General features: G+C 38.3%; 1 protein-coding gene across 8 annotated transcripts; it reads left to right on the top strand.

The window, feature by feature from the left end:
* LOC114047629 (dimethylaniline monooxygenase [N-oxide-forming] 3-like) lies at positions 1-24,916 on the top strand. Of its 8 annotated transcripts, none has more exons than XM_027868498.1 (10): positions 31-102; positions 1,933-2,122; positions 4,313-4,450; positions 10,893-11,081; positions 14,772-14,934; positions 15,490-15,632; positions 18,029-18,228; positions 20,697-21,052; positions 22,502-22,574; positions 24,061-24,916. In XM_027868498.1, the coding sequence occupies exons 3-10, from the start codon at positions 4,319-4,321 to the stop codon at positions 24,401-24,403; spliced, it is 1,599 nt and encodes a 532-aa protein (XP_027724299.1). In that variant the 5' UTR covers positions 31-102; positions 1,933-2,122; positions 4,313-4,318; the 3' UTR covers positions 24,404-24,916. The 8 variants fall into 8 exon arrangements, with proteins under 8 accessions (XP_027724295.1, XP_027724299.1, XP_027724300.1 ...); XM_027868499.1 differs by having other exon boundaries at positions 61-102; positions 2,018-2,122; XM_027868494.1 differs by lacking the exon at positions 1,933-2,122 and having other exon boundaries at positions 1-102.
* Positions 24,917-27,426: the final 2,510 nt, after the last annotated feature.

Raw genomic sequence — 27,426 nt, forward strand, 5'->3', positions numbered from 1 at the left:
GACCGTCATGTGCTTCAATGTAACCCTGGGGAAATGCAGAAATACCTTCACTGGCCTCAGCACATGCCACACACAGCCCCTAGGACCTGGCCTCAGCACCAGGTAAGCTTCCAGACCCCTATGGCCTCCAGCAGGGCCAGCCAACCCCCACCCCACCCCTTCAGCATAGCACCAGACATGAGGGTCCCCCATGGGCCTCAGGGCAACATCAGTGCAACATCATTAAACAGTGAACACTTGCAGCCCCTGGCACAAGAAGGCTGAGATGGTGCCCCTGGGAGCAGAGCTCCAATTTAAAAGAAAGAAAAAAGGCCCCCAAAAAAGATGAGCAAACAACAACAAGAATCTGACCATAGAAGGTTATTACAGTGACAAGGAAGATCAAGACACAGACTCAGAAGAGGACAACAATGTAAAAACACCTATGCGCAAAACCCCAAGAAAAATGGGAAGTGGTCTCAAGCCCAGAAAGAACTCATGGAAGAGCTCAAAAAGGAGCCTAAAACTCATATAAGAGAGGTAGAAGAAAAATTGGGGAAAGAAATGAGAGTGATGCAAGAGAATTATGAAAAAAGAGTCAACAAAAAATAAAAAGGAAATACAAGACTGGAGGTCAGCAAAGAGTTTAGGACAGGGTAGGGAGATTTGAGAATCATCGGCATAAAGATGGTAATTTCCATGGGAGCTGATGAGATCACCAAGTGAAGTAGTATAGAGGGAGAAGAGAGGAGGACCCAGTACAGAACCCTGGGGGACACTTAAAGTTAGAAGGTATGACCTGCATGAGAAGCCAGCACAAGAAACTGAGGAGTGATCAGATAGCTAGGAGGAGAACCAGGAAAGAGTGGTGTTCTGAAAAGTTAGAGAGAATAGAGTATCAAGGAGGAGAGAGTGCTCAACAGGCTTCAGAGAAATTGTTGAGAATGAGGACTGAGAAAAAGCCCTTGGATTTGGCAACTTAGAGATCATTGGTAATGTTAGAAAGAGCAGTTTTGGTAGAATGATAAAGTTGGAAGCTGGATTGTAAGGGGTTAAGAAGATAGTGAGAGGAAAGAAAGTGAAGCCACCCATTGTACATGCCTTGTTCAATTTTTATCAACAGATGGTGTTTGTTTTCGGTTGTTTTTTGTTTTTGTTTTTGTTTTTTCAGGATGGGGGAACATGGGCATATTTGTAAGCAGTAGGGAATGAACCAATAGACAGAGGAAGACTGAGAATAAGTACAGAGTGGGGATGACAGAGGAAACAATCTGATGGAAGAGACAAGATGGAATGAGACTGCTTGAATAGGTAGAGGTGGTTAGCCTTGGTAAGGAGTAAAGACATTTCATCATGTGAGACAGGAGATGAAGGAGGAGACAGTAGTAAAAGGTGATTTTCAAGGGTCATACTAATCACCAGAAGCATTTTCAAACCAAACATTCCATGTGTTAAAGATGTGCTTTGGGCTACTTCCATTTTCTAGATCCAGAACTTATTTCTTAATTGTCAAGGGATTTTCTTTTTAAAGAGGGACAGGTAACAAGAATTTATTAAGCACTTAGTATGTGCCAGGCACTGTGCTAAGCACTTTTACAAATATTATCTATTTTGATTCTCACAGTAATCTTGGGAGGGAAGATGTATTATAATACATCTTTTATATTTTTTTTTTTACGGTTGAGGAGACTGAGGCAGAGGTTAAGTGATTTACCCAGGGTCACAAAGCTAGTAAGTATTTGAGGCCAGATTTGAGCTCAGGTCTTCCTAACTCTAGGACCATAACTCTATCCACTGCCTGGCTCTTTTTATTAAAAGACAAACAAACAAACAAACAACAAAATGTATTATTTCATATGTGTGATTCTAATTTGAATTATATATATTTTTTGCTTTCATCACTTTTCTTATTGAATCCCCTGTTTGTGTTAAATTGTCTAAAATCCGAGACAGCAACAATTTAAGTGCCAGCTGCATGCAGAACCTTGTGCTACCTACTTGGGATATACAGACAAAATGAAACAGTCTCTGATTCTAGGAGCCTACATTTCCCTGGAGTCATACAGCATGTAAATCAATAAAAGATAACAGATGCATGATCATTGGAAGAAGAAGAGAATAGCAACTGGGGAAGTCAACAGAGGTATATATTATGCTTTGTGAAGAATATAATTGCATTACTTTAGCAACATACTATAGCACAACACTTAGCTATGTCAAGCTAGTTGTTTTAACCCATCTTGTTTGCCAGTGAGATCAAGACAATGCTCTCAGAATTAAATTCAGTAAACATTCATTAGGTACCTATTATGTACCAGGCACTGTGCTAAGCATTATAGATACAAATGAGAAAAAGACTTCCCCTGACTTTGAGGAACTTACAATGTAATGGGAGAAGACAAAATAAGAAAGCAAGCTGGAAAGGGGAACTGGACAAAAAGGAGGTAACTGGCCAGGAATATGGTGTGACATGGTGTAATATCTAACAGACCTGTTGATGGAAAACAGAGTTACCTGAAAGTTCAGAGACGGGAGGGATTTAATACTCCACCCTCCAGCCCTTCAATCAGAGTGGAAAGGCAACTGAGGGAGGTGTTGAGAATCAAAAACAGAGTCAATTAGTATCATAAGATTTCTGCTTATCCCGAGTGAGGCAAGAAGAGCATCTGATAGAAAGCAGAGAACTACCTGGGTAATTACATATGATAGTGATTGTTTGAAATTATGCCAGAAGTTATATAAGGTAAGGGTCTTTTATAACAGTTTTTTACAGGGGCTATGAAACTTAGAGAACTGTGGTTATTTTTGCATTCATTTCCTTTTATAGCTCCCAGGATATTCTGAATATGAGTTCCAAATCCTAAACCATAAAGTTACCGCAAGGCTTTTTTTTTTTTTTAACATGAGCTGATTCATTGGATCACTAAGTAAAAAAAGCTTTGTTTTTGTCTTCTTTAAGAGCAGCTCCTCCCATTTTTGATTATTGCCTCTATAGGAAAGATTGTGCAAGCCACTCCTTTTTATATAAATCCTCATGCCCTTTAGAGAGCATTCAAAGACTCAGAAGATGTGAAGAATAAGAAAAGGTAGCAAAGAGAAGAAAGGTAGACACTTGAGGGATGGGAATGGAAGAGGGGAAAGGTGGGTAACAATAAAAATGCTGGCCATATTCCTACTTCCAACATTACTGGAGCAAAGTGTAGTATGCTTTAAGGACAGATCCAATTAACAAGTTCTAATCAATCTAATCTTTCTGGAAATTATTCCACAATTTGGGCTCAAAATTATATTTTAAAAACTAGTGTGAATAAGCAATACTTCTCAAACTGGGACTTGTTATATTTAAAAGGGGAAATCTGGTGTTCTTTCCTCATCTCTGAAATGAGGAAATTGAACTAAACAATCTTTGAGGAGGTCCCTCCTTGTTCTAACATTCTATATGGTTTTGCATCTATGTTGCCAGCCATGATATAGAGATGAAATGCATGTTTCTGAGAGAGAGGTGAAGGTAAAGACGAGACATTGGGAAGAAGTGTTTCTGATGTCAAGAAATCTAATAATTGTATTTGGCTAGAATCTTCTTTTAATCATTACACTAAGGTGAAATATAAGTGAAATAAAATGAAATATAAATAAATGTAAAAAATGAAATATAGTGAAATATAAAACTATTTGCTTTCCTCGTCTTCTAATTTCTCTTGATCACTCTGTGAAAGGGGTTAGGAAGGAATGAAAGTCAAAAGACCAGCAAAAAATGAAGAGGGGAAAAGATTATTAGTTCATTGATTGAATTATTGATCTCTGAAAAATTGAGAATTAACTATACAGTAAGGAAAATAAAGAAATGTTTTCCATGGAATTTAGAAGTAAGATATTCTATATGAGAACTGAAAGAGAGCATGTAAAACACAGTGAAATGACCAAAAGGGAGTCTTTGGAATTGGAGTGCGTGTGGGAAAGCAAATCTATGATGTCGTAGGTTACAGATGGTTGAGTGTGGAAAGTTGCTTCATTAATGAAGATCAGCATCTCCTCTGGAGCTTATATCTTTAAAGAATAAAAGGAACACTAGAGATTAAGTGACTTTCCTATGATCACATAGCTAATATGGAGTCAAACCTGAGTTATCCTGATTCTAAAGCCATTTCTCAATCCATTGTGACAAGTTGACTCTTGGGGATCCCTAAGCAGTAAAGGGGAAAAACGGGGACAAAAAACCAACACGTTTCTCATTAAATCAAACAGGAATAAATAATAAATAAATAAATAATGAAATTTTGAGTTAAGTGATGATGTTGGCTGAAGAAGCTTTGCTTGAGCTCTGTTCTTACAGGCGACCATGGGGAAGAGAGTGGCAATAGTTGGAGCTGGCGTGAGCGGCCTGGCCTCCATCAGGGCCTGCTTGGAAGAAGGACTTGAGCCAACTTGCTTTGAGAGGAGTGATGATGTCGGAGGCCTGTGGAAATTCACGGTCAGTGGGCTTTTATTATGCTACAAAGAAAAAAAATTGCTTCATGTGGTAGAACAGATTTTTCTGGCTTCTGTTTCGACTTCAAAAATGCCCAAACAGAGAAGTAGTGAACGATATATGCTGAAAGAGGCGTATATTGTCAGACAGGGTCAAAGTGTTTGTTTTATTTGAGCAGTCTGTTGTTACAAGGGAGGGTTTCTATGATGGGGGAGAGAACCTGGAAAATGGCAGCAATATAAAAAAAGAACATCAATAAAACATGTTTGTTTGTTTGTTGAATTATGTCCTCCACCTTCCATAAACTACTTACAAGTCAGGAACAAATGTAGCAGCGTGAAGTTTCAGAGGTCCCTGAGGTTGTTTTCTGACGTTAGCCTGGGATTGCTGTTGTTCAGTTGTTTCAGCTGTGTCTGACTCTTCATAATCCCATTTGGGGTTATTTTGACAGAGATACTGAAAATGTCTTTCTGACTTTAGGCCTGACATTCTATCCTCTGTGCCACCTAGCCTGGGATTTAATCATTAGTAAATGAGAAAATTTAGTGTCCAAATATTGTGCAACAGTTTATGTTTGACCACTCACATTTTGTTTATTTCAAGAATGACTTAATATGTTCAAGAAAGATCATCATTGTTGGGTAGCATTCTGGTGGTAAGACTTAATGAGTTTACATAGTTTATTCCCGTGACAATCAGCACTGAATTATTCATGAAATTCATACTAAAAGGATTCCTTCCACATAGGACAGGCCAGAGCTTGTATTCCTTTGTCATAGCCTTAGAGAGTTCAGGGTCTCTTGTACACCCCACTGAGAACCTGGTATAGGACTTTAGTGAAGGACTTCCATTTCTCTTTCCCTACCTCCACTATGGTCCCATTTTCAACTTGAATAAAGCCTCCATTCTTCATAGACACTTTGGAGGCAACATGGCAGTTCAGTGGAAGGAGCACTAACTATTGAGTCAGAGGAGCTAGGTTAAAAATCCCACCTTCCAGGGCAGCTAGGTGGTGTAGTGAATAGATCTCTGGCCTAGGAGTCAGGAAGATCTGAGTTCAAATCCAGCCTCAGACACTTAACACTTACTAGCTGTGTGACCCTGGGCAAGTCACTTAACCCCAATCCCCTCAGGGGAAAAAAAATCCCACCTTTGATGTTTACTACTTATATTACCCTGGGCAACTCACTTAACCTCCTTCCATGGATCTGAGTTTCCTTATCTGTAAAATGAGGGGATTGGACTACCTGGTTTCTGAAGCCCCTCAATGCTCTAGCTCCATGATTCTTTGAATCCTTGAGAAAAATCTCATAGCCCAATTAATAATTCTAGGAGATATAATCCACTTTCTAGTTTCTACTTATTATATTATAGCCTGAAAAGAAAGGAACAATCTTTAAAGAATTGTAGAAGCAAACTATATATTGGGTTGAATTATTTGGATTTGTTTGTATTTCCTTGGTTGGAGGGAGAGGAGACTTTTTAAAATTAATTAATTTTTAGTATTCATTTTTAAAAATGTTGAGTTCCAAATTCTCTCCCTCCCACCCCTCCCCCACTCACTGAGAAGGCTAGCAATAGAATATCAATTATACATGTGAAGTTATGCAAACATATTTCTGTGTGTCATGTTGCAAAAAAAAAAACAAGAAAAAGCAAGAAACATAAAGAAAGTTTAAAAAAAAGTATGCTTTGATCTGCACTCGGTGTTCATCAGATCTCTCTCTGGAGGTGGATGGTATTTTTCACCATGATTCCTTTGGAATTATCTTGGATCGTATTGATCAGAATAGATATGTCTTTCACATTTGATCCTTTTTACAATATTGCTATTACTGTATACAGTGTTCTCATTCTGTTTACTTCACTTTGCATCAGTTCACATAAGTCTTACCAGATTTTTCTGAAAAACTTCCTCTTACCATTTCTTTGCACTGTAGCACTCCACCACAATCATATACCACAACTTGTTCAGTCATTCTCCAATTCATTGGCATCTCCTCAATTTCAAATTCTTTGCCACTATAAAAACAGCTGCTTTTGTATATATAGGTCCTTTGTCTTTTTCTTTGATCTCTTTGGGATACAGGCCTAGTAGTGGTATTGCTGGGTCAGTGTCTTATAGTCCTATGGGCATAGTTCAAATTGTTCTCCAGATTGACTGGACCATTTCACAACTCCACCAACAATGCATCAGTGTACCTATTTTTCCACATCCCCTCCAGAATTTATCAGTTTCCTTTTCTTTCATTTTAACCAATCCAATAAGTGTTAGGTGGTACCTCAGAGGTGTTCTAATTTGCATTTCTCTGATCAATAGTGATTTAGAGCATTTTTTCATGCGACTATTGATAGCTTTTATTTCTTCTTCTGAAAACTGCCTATTCATATCCTTTGACCATTTATCAATTGGGTAATGGCTCTTATTTTTTCATAAATTTGGCTCAGTTCCCTATGTATTTGAGGAAAAAAAGACCTTTATCAAAAGAGAAATTTGCTGTAAAAAAAAAAAAATCTTCCCCAGTTTCCTGCTTAGGGAGAGGAGATTTAATTAGCCAGTGCCTAGATGGAAAGGCGGATAAGATACCCCAAAGCCTACTAGCAAGCAGTAAGTTTCTTAGTGTTACTACAACACCTGTATCTATCTTCTTCCTGAACGGCTTTCCTTATCTTCAAGTTACGTTATTTTTACTTACTTTGATTTAACACTAGATGTCACTGTTTCCAAGTAATAAGAAGAAAAATAATCTTGCAAAAACTTCTAAGGAGGGACAGGGTCAAAAGAGAGAATAGAATAAATGAGGGGTGGGATAGGATTAAGGGAAATATACTTAGTTTTGCACAACAAGACTAATATGGAAGTGTTTTGCATGACTACACACGTATAGCCTGTATCGAGTTGCTTGCTTTCTCCATGAGGGTGGGTGGGGAGGGAGGAAAGGAGAAAATTTGGAACCCAAAGTTTTAAAAACAAATGTTAAAAAAAATTTGTTTTCACATGCAACTGGGAAATAAGATATACATGAAATGAAGTATAGGAATCTATCGTGCCCTACAGAAAATTGAAGGGGAAGGGGAAAAGAGAAGGGGGGGAGAGATAGAAGGGAGCGCAGACTAGGGGAAGGGGTATTTAGAATGCATGCCATCGGGGGGGGGGAAGGGATGAGATAGGGAGAAAATTTGGAACTCAAAATCTTGTGGAAGTGAATGTTGAAAACTAAAAATAAATTAATAAAAAACAAAAACAAAAACAAAAAAGAAAGAAACTTGTTTAGTATTTGCCAGACATTGTACTAAGAGCTTTACTATTATTTTCTCATTTGTTAAGTATATACCCACACCTGTGTGTAAATAAACGGTGTTTTTGTAAGGCGGATTTCAAACCATGCAATCATATTTTACCTTTGTTATCTTTGATAAGTGAGAATATATCCTAATCAATCAATCACAAACTTTAGACTGTGTGAGAAGTTCTTTGAACTGGAATGATGAACAAGAATTATGTTCAGATGAGCCGCAGAAACTTGACCACGCCCCAAATGAGTAAAATATGCTAGCTTAAATCCCTGAAGAATCATCTGGGAGGGGGAGCAAAGGAAAGGGGGCCTGGGCTTCAGCCTTCAGCCTAGGTCTCCTTCTCCCACTTACCCTTTGACTATCGGAAGACCTGGGAAACTTTGAAGGGTCTGGACAATGTTGACTTCTCGTTCACCTATTATTGTCCTAATTTCATCTCTGTAGCAGCACATAGCAGTATCTGTATTAGAAGCCAAAAAAACAGACTAGATATAGATTGACAGCTTCACAAGGAACTCAGGAGAAAAAAGAAAACAGAAAATCAGCCCACATCATGCCTAAGGGCAGCCCCTTGAGCACCTCATGAATGGAAGAAAAAGAACTCCCAACAATTAGGAGCTGGCAGCATATGAGTTACCTGTGCTCTCTAAACTTAAGGCCACTTTTCCATGGATTACATAAGTACTTATGGGAGAGTGTGTCATAGATTGGGGGGCAAGGGGATTGTTCTTAGTAAATATCCCTGCTAGGTGGGAGCACCAACCCTGGAGTCAGAAGGACTTGAGTTCAAATCTGACCTCAGATACTACTTGTGTGACCTTGGGCAAGTCATTTAATCCTGTTTGCCTCAGTTTCCTCATCTGTAAAATGAGTTGAAGAAGGAAATAATGGCAAACTCCAGTATCTTTGCCAAGAAAACCCCAAATGTGGTCCCAAAGAGACAGACAAGACAAATCAACTATGCAACAAAAACTACTTAAGGCTGGCCAACTAAGCTTATTCTCAATCGATAAACTTAGAGGGAAGCACGCCAGTGGGAATGCATTGCAATAGCATTAGAGAAACACCTCCCACCCCTATTCACTCCTCCGGAGCCCCACCATCACTCTTCACAGATGCTCCTAGAACCCTGAGAAGAAAGATGTAGCCTTGCCTTGGGACCCAAGGCTATGAGAGTGGAACTCAGGATAAAGATCATCAGGTCTTGGGTGTGCTACATGTATCTATGATGTATGCATATGTGTGTACATGCATATCTATGGAGAGAAGGAGAGAGAGAGATTCCAAGGTCAGACTGAGAGTGAGAAACTGGAAAGTAAGAAAGACCTCTTCTACACTGTCTAACTTTTTCCTCCTCTTTCTCCCTAGACTCCCTCAGGTCTGAACTATCCCAAATTCATGTGATATTTCTTTTCCTTTGGAAGATGAAAGAAATCTCAAAATTCCAACAATCTGGAGTCAGGGCACTCCTCCATGCAAAAGGGGCATTACAGTTGTACATGTTTAATCCCCTCCCCCCAGAATATAAATTTCTTGAGGAAAGGGTTTGTTTTATTTTGATTATGGACTTCCTTTGCCTTCTTCATAGTGAGTATCTAATAAACTTTAAAATAATTGATTTTAAATTCCACAAGTATGTTTTAGTTCTGTGCATTTTCTGAATCTCACATTCCTGGTTCAACTAAAGCTCTTAAATAATGACTCCTGTGAGTCATAGTCAAAGTCTTGCTTTAATCCATGAATTCATCAACATTAATTAAGCACTTAGTACGTGCTAGATATTATGCTAGTTTCCAAGGGTACAGATACAAAAGTGAAACAGTTCCTGCCCTCAAGAAGCTTACATTATTCTGGAAGGGCATCAGGGAAAAGGGAATACATGTGCACTGATAAGTAAATACATCTTAAAGACAAAAGAAATAGGTGGATAGTGACATACTTTCTTTTTCTATCCCTTCTAATCAGCTAAATGCAAAGAGATGCCAATGGTTAGTTGAAGCATTGCTGCATTAACCCATAAGAAAGAGGTTGCCCTAGACACAGGGTAGGGAACCTGTGACCTTGAAGCCACGTATGACCCTCTAGATCCTCAAGTGCAGCCTTTTGACTGAATCCAAACATCTGATGTTCCCCACCTCTTCTAGAGGATAGAGAGACAGTTATTATGATAAAGACCTGGGTTCAAATTCTACACGGTGGTCCTGGTCCCCAATTGAAAGAGGTCAGTTTTGTAAAGTAACACAGTGCCTGGCACACACTCGGTGCTAATATAAATGTTTATTTATTCCCTTCCATCCTAGTTAAATTCTCAGTACCCCCTGGTATTTCTCTAGGACTAAAAGTTGTACTCTATTTTATAACTCCCTAATTTATTTATCATCCATAGGGAGGATTGGCCCTGAGATTCATTGGAATAAAGAACTCCTAGATGAGCAAGCTTCCCTTACCAATGCAGATCGGCATCTTCTCTACAACTTGTAGTCTTGAGATTTGCCTAGAGCAAGAAAAGGTTAATGACTTGTCTACGATCACAGATAATATATGTCAGTATTTATTAAGTGTACTTTGGTCATCTGTGTATGTGCCTTCTGCCATTTTTCGATCATAAGCTCTATGAGGTAGGGCAAAGTGGGGCAGGTATGTGCTCTCCAAAGTTTGCATTTTCCCTCAATCTCTAGAACAGTGTTCTGCATACACATGGAGTACCTAGCAATGTTTGTTAAATTAAATTGAATTCAAAAGGGTAAATCATTCCATTGCTGAAATGTTCTGATTATTAGAAAATTTTCCTTTATATAGAACTCTGCCTCCCTTAAATTTCTACCCACTGCTTCTACATTTACCCTCTGAAGCAAAAGTGAAGTCTGCTCTCATTTCTTCATGGTAACCTTTAATATATTTAAAGACAGCTATCATGTTGGTCCTATACTCTCTCTTTATTTGCCTGGATTATTTCACTCTTAACTGATCTCTCTTCTTCCAATCTCTACTATCCTACACATTCTTTCCCATAGTCTTTTGAATTGACTTGAGGGCAAAGGTGCCCTTTGTACTGGTGAATTAAATTGGAAATTTGCCTCAAGCTGCACAGTCTTGCTCAATTATAGACACCTTGTTTTGCTTTTTAATATCTATGTTTTTTCTCTAGGACCATGCAGAAGAAGGCAGGGCGAGCATTTACCAATCTGTGTTCACCAACTCCTCAAAAGAAATGATGTGTTTCCCAGATTTCCCTTACCCAGATAACTATCCCAATTTCATGCATCATAGCAAGCTCCAAGATTATATCACCACATTCACCAAAGAAAAGAATCTCTTAAGATACATAAGGTTAAAGGTAAGCTATTACAAACAGAAGTGGTCCTACAGAGTTCCTTTGAAGTCTCTCCTCTCCATTTTCGGCACTATTCACTCACTTAATGGCAACTCCCAATACTGGAACCACCCACACTAGAATGTTCCAATTGTTAGAAATATGCTTGACACCTAAAATTTAGTATCAAGAAAGTTTATTACAGAGAAAGTCCAGAGGATTTAGACTTTTCTGGCCAGAAGCAGGCTCCACTCCTCTTTAGGAGGGGTGGGCCCTGAGTGCAAGGACAAGCATGCTTTTATGCAGTTAAATTCGGCATCCAGGTTACATTTGTTCTGGAATGCCCCCTGTTCCCACCCTATTGTACAGACAATTGTGCTATTACCCCCCCACCCCCACCCTGGGCAGAGAAGTTGCTAAGCCTGAGGTTCACTAAACATGCTCTTATCTTGATTTTGGGGTCTTCTTGGAACCATCAGCTTTGGGCTAAGCCCAGGCCCACCTGCAGTATAACTGCTTCCTCGACTTGTTTTTATAACTCTCTGCACTAATCTACCTGCGGAAACTTAAGCTGTCTAACTCTAAAACAATGAAGCCTGCCTTCCTGGAGGAATTCAATGATCTATCTCTCTATGCTCCCTTTATGAAAAAGTATTTATCCATACTCTAAGAACATTAGCAATGGAAGGGAGCTTAGCAATTAAACATCTTTATTTTGCTATTGAGAAAACTGAGTCTCAGTCAGGTTATGAAACAAGTCAGTGGATAAGAGCAATAGTATGCTGGAACCAGCTCATACCAGCTCTCAGACAATTGTTAAATTTCAGTGTGAATATTTACACCTTGGAAATCAGCAAATGCTATAAATTAAGGCTTGATTTAGTGTTTTATTTATTGTCTAGATTTAATAAAGTGATGTAGAAAATGTTACTAACACAGATTAAACTTAAAGGCATATTGTACATACAATTTTTCTTCAGAGAGACAGTCATTAGACATTTACCAGAAAATCCCTGGATATGTGGACATAATTGTGACTCAAAGGTCAGGACTCTTTAGATTATAGATTTCAAGTTGGAAGAGACCTTGTGGGGGAGAGGTCATCATTTAGTCTGCCCCTTCTCCTCATTTTACAGATAAGGTAAAGTGACTTGCCCAAAGTCACCAAAGTCATATAAGGGGCAGGGCCAAGATTGAAAAACATGTCCTTTGATTCCATATCCAGAATTCTTCCCATTGTACCATTCTGGTTCTCCAAGGCTGCTTCTACCTCTTTTCACTACACTACAGTGTCTACCTAGGTCCGATCTGACCTTTCAGTTCAATTGCGGAACTTTGAGAAATAACTAGCTAGTCATTGCTTAATGTGCCATCTTATTCAAGAGGCCTATCTTGTTTCCCCCAATTATTAGCATCCCTTTATATCTCCATCTCAATCTATACTAAATTTTGCACGGATGTATACATACACACACACACACACACAAGTATGTATGTACACACATTTAGATGTACGTGTGTGTATACATATGTGTATGTAGTTATATATATGTAGTTGTATCTGTATATCTATATATTGGCATGTATACAGGTATTGCATATATGACATCTTTTTGTGTTTCTTCGTGTATAGCTCTAACTTTATTTTCTGTTTTTATTTATTTGGGGCCATGTTGTAATCCTCTAATAGAATACAAGCTCCTATATGGCAGTAACTATCTCACTTTTGACTTTGTATCCCCAGAGCACAGCATGACACCTCACCCTTAGTAGCAGGTGCTTAATCAATGCTTGTTGCTTGTTGATTTGATTGTTAAGTTAATGTGTTATATCTCTCCAAGGCACTTAAAAACTCTGGAATCTAAAAGCAGAACTTCTATTTATTAAATTTCAGTTATCACAGTAGGATACAAGAGGATTGGATAGATGAGAGAAAGAGGAAAAGAGGATCTTCCTTATATTCATCAAATCATATCTATGTGTAAGATCCGTTCTGTGTATAAATGGGGTGAATTTTATCCATAAGGGTCACTTCAAGACCAGATTTTAATTCTCTAAGAGAGGTCATATGATTCTGAAAATAATTCAGTTAAGGCACAAATTGCCACATCACAAATAGAAACCCTATTCAGGAAAGAATTTTACAATGGCATTATATGTAATTGCAAAAAAAACTGGAAATAGCCTGTGTCCAAGAATAGGGGAATGATGAAATAAAATGTGCTTCATTATTGAAATGCAATACCCAAAGCCATTAAAATTGGTAAGTACGAGGAATACAAATGAGGAAAAACTGAAATAAGATAAGCAGAACCCCCCCAAAAAAATAGAATGCATAGTTACTGTGGCCACATAAAAGAAAAATGAATAGGATAATAGATTCAGAGCTGGAAGGGGAAAATGAGTGAGTGGATGAATGAAAATATATTGTTTACTATGTATAAAGTTCTGTGCTAAGAGCTGAGTATACATATAGAAAAGCACGACAGATCCTGCTCTCATGGAGATCACATTCTAATAGTGGGAGATGTATATAGAAGATTTCAGATGGAAGTCAGATGGCAAGGACCAGTGGTCCTTTAGGGTACAGAGGCGAGGGAGACAGAAATGCATCTTCTTTAATTTAATTTTTAATCAATAAAACAAGATCATTTTCTGAGGTTGAACCGTGTGGAAAACAAGGAATTCTGATGGAGACTTAGAGGCAGTAACTGAAAAATTACTGATGTTTTATACAGTGTGATACAGTGAGGGGGTGGAGATGGGGGAGCCCTAAGAGAAACTGGGTTCAAAAGCCAGTTCTAATATTTATTACCTGTGTGGCCATGAGCAAATCACTTTGCCCCTCTGGGACTTAGTTTACTGATCTATAAAATGAGGAGGTTAGATCAGATGACCTCTAAGGTTTCTTTCAGCTCTAAATAAAATCTACAATCTCATAATCTTAAAACTCATAGGATTCAGAATGTACCATGTGAGCAGGAATAATCACATAACCTTTCTGGGCCTCACTTGAAAACTGAGGTTGTGACTTGTCCAGGGTCACACAGCTAGTAAGAGTCTGAGGTAGAGTGAAATTCAGATTTTCCTCATTCAAAATCCAGCACTCTTCCCTCCCTGTGTGTTGAAGACTAGATGACCTCTAACATCTCTTCCTATTCAAAAATGGATAGTCCTATGGGTTGAAATTAATTTAAATGTAAATAATTACTAAGCAAGTTTAGTTCAATTTATTTTCAATATTCTATTCTTAATAAAACATTTAATTACTTTTTTAAGAAAGGGATCCTCTTCAGGAGAAGATTTTAGTCTTAACATGGAGTTGATGGTAACCTAGATATGACCATTAAAATCTCATTTCTTCCTTGCCCAAGCCCTCATAATTCAAGTGCTTTCCTTCTGTTGACTATTTTCTATTTATCCTATATATGCTTATTTGGACATAGTTGTTGGCATCTTGTCTCCTCAATTAGATGGTGAGGTTTTGGGAGTCAGAAAGTGTCTTCTGCCTTTCTTTGTATCCCAGTGTTTAGTGCAGCTCTTAGCACATAATTGGTCCTTAATAAATGCTCATTGACTGACTGATCCTTCTACCTATTAAGCACATTTTATCCCCTCTGCCTCCAAGTTCAGGCAAATTCCATGTCCTTACTTGTCTGACCTATTCAGGCATGCTACTACTGAGCAGAATGGTTTTTGTTTGTTTTCCTCGAGACCTTGGTCACCGAGATAAAGAAGCGCCCTGACTTCTCTTTTACTGGCCAATGGGATGTCGTGACTGAAAAGGATGGGATGCAGGAATCAGCTGTGTTTGATAGTGTTCTGATATGTTCAGGACATCATGTGTACCCCAGTCTGCCGAAAGATGACTTTCCAGGTGAGTTTAAAGATGGCATGCAGTGAAGATTTGACAAAGCTAGCAGAGGCAAAATTTTGGTTGCTTGTATTTTTGTGGTTATTATTTACCTTTTTTCTAAATCACAGAATGGTTAAAACACCTTCTCCCACTTTGAAGAGAACCTATGAGTTCATCAGCATGGAGAACGCCTTGTGTGGCAGCTTGCTCCATTAATGCAGATCGATAACTTGGCTTTACTCTTAATCACCAAGGAGGTGCTGGGAGACTAAGTAATTTACCCATTGTTGTACAGCCAGTATATGTCAGAGACAGGACCTGAACCCGGGCCCTTCTGATTCTAAAGTCAGCCTTCTGTCCACTGCCCTTTAGTCTCTCTCTTTCTGAACAGCAGTTTTTAAAATTGTCCATGGACTTGACAGTAAAAAAAAAAAAAAATAAGGTGCTGCTTTGAGAGCATGGCACCTACAAAATAATTTCTGCAGTTTGTCATAAGAAGCATGGGTCAAGATTTAAAGGAAAAATCTTTCCTGATTTTCTTTAGCAAACTCATTTATTCTCCACTTTCCCCCACAGGACTAAAAGGGTTTAAAGGCAAGATCTACCACAGTCGGGAGTACAAGGGACCAGAAGGATTCGAAGGGAAGAGAGTGCTTGTGGTTGGTCTGGGGAATTCAGGCTGTGATATTGCTACAGAGCTGAGTCACACAGCAGCACAAGTATGATTTCCCAGGATGCCTTGTGATTTATCCTTGCCCTAAGTATTATTCCTGTATTAGAAAAGTACTATAATAAGGAGCTTGTGATGGCATAGTTGACTTGGAACTCAGATAATTAGGGTAAGGTCAGCCTCCCTCTAGAAGTATTAGCATCTATTGAATGGTGAAGTCAAAATATGTCTAAGAAAGTACTATTATAGGAAAAATCTGTTTCAAGACATCAGTGTCTTCATTCCTCACCTCACTTTGGTTTTAGAATGCTCTGGATTTTAGGTAAAATCCATCAAAAATTCCTTAGGTATGCCCCAATGCCAATGGCACAAACAATAGGGAGGTTATCTCTAGAAATTGGGACTAATGCCACTGGACCAGGGTCTTCCAGATTGCTTCTAATCAGTGAATCACCAAGCCTCATAGCTGGCAAGCACCATAGAGATCACCTGGGTCAGTCCTGTGTCTGAACAAGAATCTTCTCTCCAAAACTCTCAGTGAATCAGGTGAAGTTAACCCAACACCATTAAAAATTCATAGTCTAAATGCACTGTCAGGTGATGGAAAGAAGAGAGTTTGAGTTATAGAATCAAAGAAAGGTAGATGAAATCTCAGTGGCTATCTAATCTAATCCATACCCTAAAAAATTTACTGAGATTCTTAGTTGGAAGGGAACCAGAAGCCTTCTAACTCAAACCTCCTCATACAAGGAAAACAAGGTTCAGGGAAGGCATGTGACTTGCCCAAAGTCATATAGGCAGAGTAAGAAGTGGGAATTGATCCCAGGTCTTCTGTCTCAAGAGCCAGTGGTCTTTTCATTTTACCCTTGAGAATCATGGGACATTTATTGCCTGCAAAGCAGTCCATTCCACTTTGAAAAGGTCTAATTGTTAGGAAATGTTTTCCTTATTGTTAACCACAGAAACTCACAAAGAACATTTGTCAAAGCAAAGAGGTGGTGTGACCCACATTGATCAAGTCATGATTCTTTCATCTATTGACAATGTAGGAAAGCAAATGGCCATACCAGACCAATTAACAATAACAAATGAATATTTATGAAAACCTTACTACATCCAAGGAACTATGGGGAAGCCAAGGAAATACAACCAAGAATTCTCCTTGTCAAGGAACTTGAAACCTAGCTGAGGAGACAGCACATAGATATTTGAAAGTCAAAATAACAGCACAAAGATATAAGAAGACAATAAATTATTAAGCACCCTTAAGGAAGGATTTTGTACTGTGAGTTCAAAGGAATAGAGAAATCAGTAAGAGCTGGAAGAATAGAGCAAAGTAGGGGCAGCTAGGTGGCACAGTGGATAGAGCATCAGCCCTGAAGTCAGGAGGACCTGAGTTCAAATCTGGCCTCAGACTAAACACTTGTCACTAACTAGCTGTGTGACCCTGGGCAAGTCACTTAACCCCAATTGCCTAAAAAAAAAAAAAAGAAGAAGAAGAAGAATAGAGCAAAGTCTCACAGAAGAGGAGGATCTTGAAAAATCAAAAGAAATTAGATAGGTAAAGAGATTTTAGGCAGGAAGGGCATCCCGGATGAGAGGTTAAGAAATGAAGGCAGGAGTGTGCTTTGTGTATTTGAGAAACTGACTAGTGTAATTAGGTCAAAATATTCGTTATCAGAGAGTAGTGGGAGATGAACTTGAAAATGTAGATTGAGGCTAGATTATGGAAAGTCTTAACTATCTATGCTTACCTAAAAGTGTGAACTTTACTCTTTAAATAATGAGGAGTGACAAATTTTGATCAGGGGACCGACTGGGAAGTTAAGAAGATTATTCTGCAAGATGGACTAGAGAAAGAAATTAGAACCAGGTAAATAGGTCAATCGATGTTTTTGGTGTGTGTGTATGAACCTCGGGAATTATTTTTAGAAATAATTTAAGTGAGTTTTACAGTAACATTTTTAGAGAAATATTTATATTATAGTTGACAAGCGGGTCCTTTATAGAGAGATACGTATAATGTCCCTTCTTAAGACATCAACTTCAGAGTTTATTGGGGTTCCCTCAATTGAAATTTACCTACTACTTTCCTTCTATATTGAGAATTTGATTAATATGAAAGCGTGCTTAGAAAATATGATGAGGACAGCATTTATATAGCACTTTAAGGTTTACAAAGCACTTTACAAATATCTCATTTGAGCCTCACAATAAACCTAGGAGATGGGTGCTTTTATTATGCCCATTTTACAGATGATAAAATTGAGGCAAAGCTTAAGTGACTTGCCCAGGGTTATACAGCTAGTAACCATCCAAGGAAGAATTTGTACTCAGGTCTCCCTGACTCCAGGTCCAACACCATTGGGCCCCCTAGCAGTCTGATTTTACTCATTGTTACCAAATGGAAATTCAATCTACCTTCTTGGTACTTTTTTTTTTCAGGTTGTCATTAGTTCTAGAAGTGGATCCTGGGTAATAAGTCGCATCTGGGATGGTGGCTATCCTTGGGACATGGTATATATAAACCGCTTTGATAGCTTCCTCCGCAACAAGCTCCCTACATCCATCTCTAATTGGTGGTATATGAAGAAGATGAGTGGGAGATTTAAGCATGAGAACTATGGAGTGATGCCTTTAGATGGGTACATTATATTTAAATTCTTATACAACTGATTATTTTCATGTTAGTGCAAGCATTTTATAGAATGGATCCCCTCCCCACACACACACACACAAATAGGCATAAAATAACATCAGGATGGTGATTAAACCTCAAACCTGGGATTGTGAAGGTGAAATCTAAGTCAAAGGCACACATTGACTGAGCCCATGACTAACTCTGAGGCCTATTCTATGCTGGCAGAGATGCCAAACTTCAGATGGGTCCAATGAAAATAAGGTTGATTGTGGTTACCAATTGTCAGTCAGTCAATAAACATTTAAGGATTTATTACATTCAAAGGACTCTGCCAAGCCCTGAGGATAGAAAAAGAGACAAAAGACAGTCTCTGCCCAGCTAAGCCAAGCTGCACAAATGGTTCAGTGGTAGAATATTCTCCTGCCAGGCAAGAGTCCTAAATCTAATTCCCAGCTCATCCATGCTCATTCCATGGGACTTCCCAAATCCCTTCACGATATTTTGACGCACTTACCTCTGAGAGGCAGTTAGTTAAGTGGCTTAGTGGGTAGAGTGTTGGGCTTAAGGGTCAGGAAGACTTAATTGAAACCATTCCTCAGATGTGTACAGGTAATGTGATCCTGGGGATATTACTCAATCTCTCTGTGCCCCCATCTATAAAATAATAGAGTTGGATATGATGGCCTTTAACGGTTCTAAATTTATAACCCTGGGCTCTGTGATAACAAGCTTTTCCACCTCTACTAGTGTGATGTTAAATAGTCTAAGCCTAAGTTTCCTCATCAGTAACATGAGAGAATCATCTTAAATGACCTCCAAAATCCTTTCCTATCCTTTCAGGGCATGAGGAACACTTGTAAAAATAAGGAAGAATTTCCTTTTCCACGTTTTTCTTTTTGCCAAAACAATAGCTGGATAGCCGTAAATAAGAAATTGGTCCCTAGTGAAGAAAAGAACACCATTTTTTATGTAAGAAATCACCAGCCTTCCATCTGGAGGTCCCCAGCTCCACAGTTACCACTCAAGCCTTAAAATGGCATACAGTCTCAGGACCATAGTCATTGCTGCTTCAGACTTATCTATATACCTTCCTCAATATATCCCTTGTAACTTGAATCAGCCAGCTATTGAGAGTATGGGGGCACTGTTTTAATGAAATAAGAAAAATCTTATGATAAAAATGAGGCAGGTTAATTACAAGTATACTGTGAAACTAGAGAGTCTCTTCCTCAGAAAGGTCTTTCTTTTTAGATTCCCCCCAAAGTCTGCTTTCTCCTCTTAGCTCCATCCTCCTTCCACCCTGTGTTTAAACTAGAGCCCCTTCCCATGAACACTTAATAGCAGGTCTTTTGAGATGGTTTTTTCTAGTTTTGACTGGGTGAGTTTCATTCGACTCACATCACCCCTGCACTCCTCAAAACACATACACATACATACTAATCGAAAAACTTCTGGAACATGACATATTAGCCTTACAGCCTAAATTTTCAGCTCCCCTGCTTCTAGAATATCTATCTCAATTCCTGACTTCTCTCCCTTTCCCTAGACCTAGACCATATGCTCATTTCTATTTTTTTCTAATGCTTCTCCCATCCCTGAAGGTGGAATTCAATCTTTCTTTCACCATTTGTTTCACAAACTCAGAGAATTTTAGAACTGGAAACTTAAAGGTTTTTATCTTCATGGAACTTGATATTCGATAAGCCACAAACCCAAATGATTATGGTGCATAATATTGCTATGTTAGGGGAAGATCATTAATGAGCTGAGGTGGGGACAGAAAGCTTCTTGAAAAAGTTAGCAGGGGTAGCTAGGTAGCACAATGGATAAAGTACTGGCTCTGGAGTAAAGAGGACCCGAGTTCAAATCCAGCCTTCAGACACTTGACACTTATTAACTGTATGATCCTAGGCAAGTCACTTAACCCCAACTGCCTCACAAAAAAAAAAAAAAGTTAGCATTTAAACTGAACGCTAAAGACTGATTAAGACTGTAACAGGCAGAAAGGAGGCTGGTGCTCAAGGTAATATACAGACATGTATTCACTTCCAAGTTAAAGAGTTGGTAATGAATCATTTCCTGAAATAAGGTTTTAATGTGTTTGTTAGGTGTGGGGAGAAGTGGGTAAGGAACTGGTTAGGTCACTGGGTTATCTAAACTGGGGAAGAGGCAGTAATTTCCGTAGATGAAAAGGAATACAAAAATGCAAGCTGTGTGAGAGGATTAGGATAAACACACACACACACACACACACACACACACACACACACACACCACCTACTATACAATTTGCCCAGGATTACTGTGCATTGTAAAACAAGAAAAGCATAGTTGCATTTCCTACACATTTACCATACTTTGGCCATGAAACTAACACCATCAATATTATACTATTTCCTTTTGTTTTATGTAATATCTGATAAAGCAAATGAAAAATGTTATGTTGGGTTATTGGCTCTTTTTTCTGTGCAGGACACTGAGAAAAGAACCTGTGATCAACGATGACCTTCCAGCCCGCATCGTCTGTGGCATAGTAACCATCAAGCCAAATATTAAGAAATTTACAGAGACATCTGCAGTATTTCAGGATGGGACAGTGTTTGAAGCCATTGACACTGTCATTTTTGCAACTGGTTATGGTTATGCCTACCCTTTCCTTGATGACTCAATCATCAAAAGCAGAAACAATGAAGTGACCCTTTTTAAAGGCGTCTTCCCTCCTCCCCTTGAGAAACCAACCATGGCTGTGATTGGCCTCGTCCAGTCCCTTGGTGCTGCCATACCTACTGTTGACCTGCAGGCCCGGTGGGCTGTAAGAGTAATAAAAGGTAGGTAGAGGGAGAGATAGTTGATAAAGGTGGGACCTGTAAGTGAAAGATCCAAAGTGAATCGAAGATCTAGTTATCTATGTAAGCTTGAGCATGGCAGACAAACAGATGGAGTCCTAATAGCAGAGGAGTTCAGTTCAAGAAAGTTAATATCAGAGAGGTCCAGATATAGATATTGGGAACCAGATCTCAGAAAGACAAGTTCAGGGACAGATAAAATAGGAGAATTGAGATACTAGGCAAGAACTAAAGACTGAGGACAGGAAATAAGAGAGGATTCCAATTGTTTGATAACTATGATACAAAGTATAGACTTAATCATATGGAAGTAGAGATACAAAAGAAGGACCCAGTTTCTAAGGAACCAAAATAGCAAAATCAGAGTATAACTAGCTAACTAAACCAGTGATCTATTGACAGTTTATTATTTATATTACACTAACTTCAGACAAGTTTGATCTCAGGGTCTGGAGCTGGACTGAATTTTTGGGTGAAATACCTCAAATGTCAAAGCCTTTAAGATCAGGGATCCAAACAGGGGTTGGAACAGTCCATTTGGTCATTTTGGGGTTTATATGGTTTTTTTAGACCACCTTCCATATATGGGAGACCTCAAGGAGCGCAAAACTACCCCTAACTCATTCCAGGGCAGTCCTGAACCACTAAAGCAATCAACGCATGAATTTGTCTTCTCCCAAATACCCCACATCAGAACTGAGAATGGGATGGTCCTCTACTTACAGACTAATAGACTAATATCCCATGAATTAAGTGACCTCTGAAAGAAGAATTGGGTCTCCTCTAAATACAACTTCAATTCCTCAACAATTCCCATGAAACTATCTTCAAGTGTTTGGTCCAATCTCTCTCTTTGAACCTTGAAAAAGGGATGTCTGTTCTACCTTTCAAGTAGGTAAATCACAAAGAATCACAGAAATTAAAAAAAAATTTATAATGTTCATATGGCACTTTAAGGTCTGCAGAGAGCTTACTTTTTATCTTATTTTTATCTTATTTGATCTTTACAACAATCCTTTAAAAGTAAGAACTATTATTATCCCCACTTTGCAAATGAGGGAACTTAGGCTGAGAAACCTTTAGCACCCATCTTATGAAATTGATACCATTCCTAATAATGGGAAACTCATTCCTGAAATTGAATTTAAACCATTTTGCAAAGATTATTTAAGAAATGACTTGTAATCAGCATCATCATCAAGATATATGTTGCGATGTGACCACAGACAGATCCTGTAACCTCTAGTGCCCCCAGAGAATGAGACTAAATCAGTAACAGACAAGTTACTGCATCTGTGAGGGAACTTTTAATAAAGGACACTGCACTTTAGGTTCAAACCAGACTCTCAACTATTTCTGGGTAGTTTCCAACTCACTCAGGGTGAGATGGCATTTTACCACCCAAAATATGATTATGATTTTCTTTTCTAGGGACATGCTCTTTGCCCTCTGTGAGTGATATGATGCATGACATTGACGAGAAAATGAGGAAAAGCCTCAAATGGTAAGAATAGCTCCTTCCTTCCTCCTTTCCTTTCTTCCTTCCTTGTTGAAAGCATGCTTCTTGCAGAACAGGTAGCAATAAGTACTGACGTTAACATCCGTTCTTAAGTAATACAGTTTGCTAACTCCATTTTAAAAAAAGTTGTTATATTTTACTTAGTTTTCAAAATCTAGCCAAATGATATTATTGCTGAATTCAATTTAATATTAAGACATTTCACTGAGATTGTAAATATAAATAAATGCCAACAAAATGGAACAGGTCCAAAGAAGGGAGAAGAATGGAGACTATAGCCTCTATGGATTGATTAAGGGAATCGAGAACATTTTATTTGTAGAACAGAATGCTTAATAACTCTCTTTAAGTATCTGAAGGAATATCATGTTGAAAAAGGATTATATTTGACTTACTTATCAAAGATAATAGAAGAAGTAGCAATGGGTATATGTTATAGAGGCAGATTTCAGCTGGAGATCAGGAAAAACCTTTTACAATGAGAGGCAATCAGTGAGGTACCCAGGAAAGTAATATGTTTCTCATTACTGAATAACTTCAAGTGGAATTTTAATGACCACTTATCAGGAGTATTGTGCAGGATGAGATGGCCTCAAAGGTTGCCTTCAATTCGGATATTATATGGGATACCGCATCATTAAAATCTGACAAACTGGTTCAAATGTATTTGTAGGAATTAAGTGAGGAATTTATACCAATGATACACAAATTATTAACAAAAACTAAGAAAAAAAGATATTCTACCAAACTTCCTTTTATGAAACAATATAGTCCTACTGCCCATACCAAGGAAGGCTAAAGCAAATAAAGAAAACTACAAACTGACATTAATGATAAATAGTGATGCAAAAAAAGTTAAATAAAATCCTAGCAAAAAACTGCAGGAATGTATACAAAAATAACTTACTATAACCAATATATAGTCATGGTAAACCTGATACAATTACAACAGGGATGTAAGGATTGCAAGTGTTGGTGTACTGAAACAACGGGGAGGATGTCTTCAGAAACATAAAGGAAACTTCAAAAGAACTTATACACAAAATTCAACAATTTCTGACCATTTAAATAAATAGAAATTCCCCAAACTATATTATGGAGATAGTAGAAAGTCTAGAATTTTTTAATCATGCCTCAAAAGATTTCACAATATAACATCTATAACAAAGTTTATTTCATCATTAGGAGTAGGCAATTGGGATGGAGAAAGGAGGTGCTATCATTCACTGAAACTTAAGTAAAAGGAGGAAAATCAAAATACAAGCACCTACATCCACACAGTAACAGGTGTTCATTTTTCCCATTAAAAGGGGAAAAAGACATTGATGTTAAGCCAGTCATTTGTCATAGAAGCTCATAAATCTATTTCAGGAATGTGGTCTATATTCATGGGTGACCTGTAATTTAAACAGTATGGTACTTTCAAATATTTTTTTTTTTTTTGCTGAATATGTCTTTTTTCTCTCTCGAGGTTTGGCGACAGTCAGACAATACAGATAGATTATATCGCCTATATGGATGAAATTGCCTCCTTCATCGGTGTCAAACCCAACATGCTTTGGCTGTTCCTTACAGACCCCAAGCTGGCTGTGGAGGTTTGCTTTGGTCCCTGCAGCCCATACCAGTTTCGACTGACAGGACCAGGAAAGTGGAAGGGAGCCAGAAATGCCATCCTGACACAATGGGACCGGACCTTGAAACCCATGCAGACTCGAGTTGTTGGTGGTCCACAGAAACCTTACCCCTTCTTTGAATGGCTCAAACTACTTGCTATTCCTATTATACTCATTGCTGTTTTTCTCACTTTGAACTAATATTAAATGTCTGGAGGATGTCTAATTCAGAGTCATGGCTATGCCTGGGATTGGAGCATGGATATTTGAAAAATAAAGAGATTTCACATTTTCTTCTTTCTGGTTCAGCAATCCACAAAAGTGCCAAATTGACATAAATCAGCTCTCCTGGCAAAATAAAATAAAGCAAGCCATTTCCACACCTTTAAATAAATACTCATCAAATAAGAAAGAGTCGTCGGGATTCTTTCTCCTCTCTGAAAAATTGTGTCTCAGACATACCACAGAGTTGAGTTATAAATCTAAATCTCATTTAAATAACCTTGAGGGAAAGAGATTGTCCTATTCACACCTGTTCCCATACTCAGAATCCCTTCTCTGTCAGGACTTTTCTCTATGGTGCATGCAGTGTGATATTCTTTTCTGTAAGTAATCATTTGGGTTACTGCAGTTGGAAGCTGCAGCAAAATTCTAAGATGGCGCATTGTACAGAGAAGTATCTGAAGTAATAAAGTTTAACTATGCTGAAATACATTCCTTTCCTCTTGCTGATATGGATACAAAACCAATTCCGATAACAATGGTGAGATCCTATTAAATGTGGAAAAATTATAATCAATGTAACTCTACTCTCAAGGCTCTGGATATTCTTTCAGCCCATAGACTGTTGTAGACTCTACTTAAATGCTTGCTTAGGTGCATAATAAGGAATTTATGTCAGTCAGCCCACTTCTTGGGATTCTTACAAATAAAGACTATGCTTGTCTAGAAATTAATAAAATGAAGAGTTCCGATAAGAGTATGTTATTAATCAAAAAGTATTTATTAAGCACATATGCTTCAATTTAATCTATAGAATTCAAATATTTTTCACAATAATATTCTTCACTACCATAGCCAGCTATTTAGGGACACGGGGCAAATTCAGTTAACAGCAGGGCAGAGCAGTGAGGAAATAGAGGATAAGGGAATATCCATAGCTATTTAAGAGCCCAAGAAGTCAGAGAAGCCAAAACTGATGGAAAAGTCAGTGTGTTTGAAAGGGACAGGGCTTGGGGAGGGAAATTTATATAGCTCCTACTCTTAATCCTAACAACAATCCTATGAGGCAAGAGCTATTATAATTCTCATTTTACTGTTGAAGAAACTAAGATTAAATGACTTCTCCAGGGTGACACAGCCAGTAAGTATCTGAGGCTGGATTTGAGCTCAAGACGTCTGGACTCCAGGCCCTGTGTTCTATCCACTGGGCTATGGGCTGTCACTGAGACAGGTGCGGAGAAGACTAGTCAAGGTATTAGGGAAGCCCATAGATTATAGCGATAAGAATAGGGACAGGATCGAGTAAACTTTACTATTACTAAGACTGGCAATAAACATTGATTAAGTGCTCAGTAAACTTCTTCCCTCAGTTCCTTTCTTTCCTCAGTTTTATACATCTCTTCAGCAGTCTAGACATAAAATTACTCCTCCTTTTTCACCACTTTTATTGCAGTATCACACATTGTCTTAAATTAAAGTTAATTACATAGCCACAGGAATAGCTTGAAAGGGAAACTGTAGAGTTTCTTTCCCTGGAGATCTTTGAATCTAACACAGACCTTTCTGAATGGGACAATTTAAATTCAACAATGCTTTTAGGAAAGAAAATAAATTTAATTAATTCTAGAGGTCCCATACAATCCAAGGATTCTAGAAGTTTAAATCAAATATCCTTTTTTATTATTCCAAGAACCAAGTCTCAGCTCAAATTCCACCTTTTGAAGCACCCATTTTGAGCCCCTGAGTGCTAACACTTTCCCCTGTGAAATGACTTCTCATCTACTCCGTATGAATTCCAACATTAGAGGAGTCAAAAATGTGGTGACATGTGGCACACAACACTCTCAAGTGTGGTGAAACCAGTTTAAAACATAATTGGGAAATATTTAATGAAATAAAAATACAATAAAATATAAATAATGCTTATTTATAGTTTTATAAGTCAATATGCTGCCCAAAGGGATCAGTTTCATGGCCTCTATATTTGAGGTTTTTGCCACTGTTGTAGGCCACTAATTCTTTACGTTTCTCCTCTGCTAGAATTTGAGCTCTATGTGGCCAGGGAATGTTTTTTCCTCATCTCCCTAGTGCTTAGTACTATGCCTGGAACATTTTAAGCCCTTTATAAATTTTTTTTGATTGATTAATTGAATCAGGACTAATGGGTAGAAGTTGCAAAGAGCCAAATCCACACTTGATATCTGGAAAAACTTTTTTTTTTGTTAAATTTATTTATTTTTAGTTTTCAACATTCACTTCCACAAGATTTTGAGTTCTAAATTTTCTCTCCATCTCGCCCCTCCTGCAACCCAACACAGCATGCATTCTGAATACCCCTTCCCCTAATCTTCCCTCCCTTCTATCACCCCCCTTCTCTTATCCCCTTCCCCTTCTATTTTCCTATAGGGTGGGATAGATTTCTGTACCCCATTTCCTGTGTATCTTATTTCCTAGTGGCATGTGAAAACAATGTTTTTTAACATTTGTTTTTAAAACTTTAGGTTCCAAATTTTCTCCTTCCTCCCTCCCCTCCCCACCCTCATTGAAAAGGCAAGCAACTCCATACAGATTATACATGTGTAGTCATGCAAAACACTTCTATAGTAGTCATGTTGTGAAAAAATTTCCCTTAATCCTGTCCCGTTCCCCACCCCCCTCCATTTATTCTTTTCTCTCTTTTGATCCTGTCCCACCTTATAAGTGTTTGCTTCTGATTACCCCCTCCCCCAATCTTCCCTCCCCTCTATCATCCTCCTGCTCTCTTGTCCCCTTACCCCACTATTTTCCTGTAGGGTAAGATAGATTTCTATACCCAATTGAGGGTGTATGTTATTCCCTCCTCAAGCCAAATCCTATGAGAATAAGATTCACTCATTCCCTCTCACCTTCCCCCCTTTCCCTTCCACTGTTAAAGCCTTTTCTTATCTGTTTTATGTGAGACAATTTACTCCATTCTACCTCTCCCTTTCTCCTTCTCCCCATATAATCCTCTCTCACCCCTT

The sequence above is a fragment of the Vombatus ursinus genome, unplaced genomic scaffold, assembly GCF_900497805.2.
Source record: "Vombatus ursinus unplaced genomic scaffold, bare-nosed wombat genome assembly UNPS02014789.1, whole genome shotgun sequence".
In the NCBI taxonomy this organism is placed as follows: Eukaryota; Metazoa; Chordata; class Mammalia; order Diprotodontia; family Vombatidae; genus Vombatus; species Vombatus ursinus.

What these genes read in the sequence shown, in the direction of transcription:
- LOC114047629 (XM_027868494.1), top strand. Translation starts at nt 34, where the DNA reads ATGCAGAAATACCTTCACTGGCCTCAGCACATGCCACACACAGCCCCT. An exon ending in GGACCTGGCCTCAGCACCAG is followed by an intron (nt 103 to 4,312) that starts GTAAGCTTCCAG and finishes CTGTTCTTACAG; the next exon opens with GCGACCATGGGGAAGAGAGT. An exon ending in GGCTGTAAGAGTAATAAAAG is followed by an intron (nt 21,053 to 22,501) that starts GTAGGTAGAGGG and finishes TTTCTTTTCTAG; the next exon opens with GGACATGCTCTTTGCCCTCT.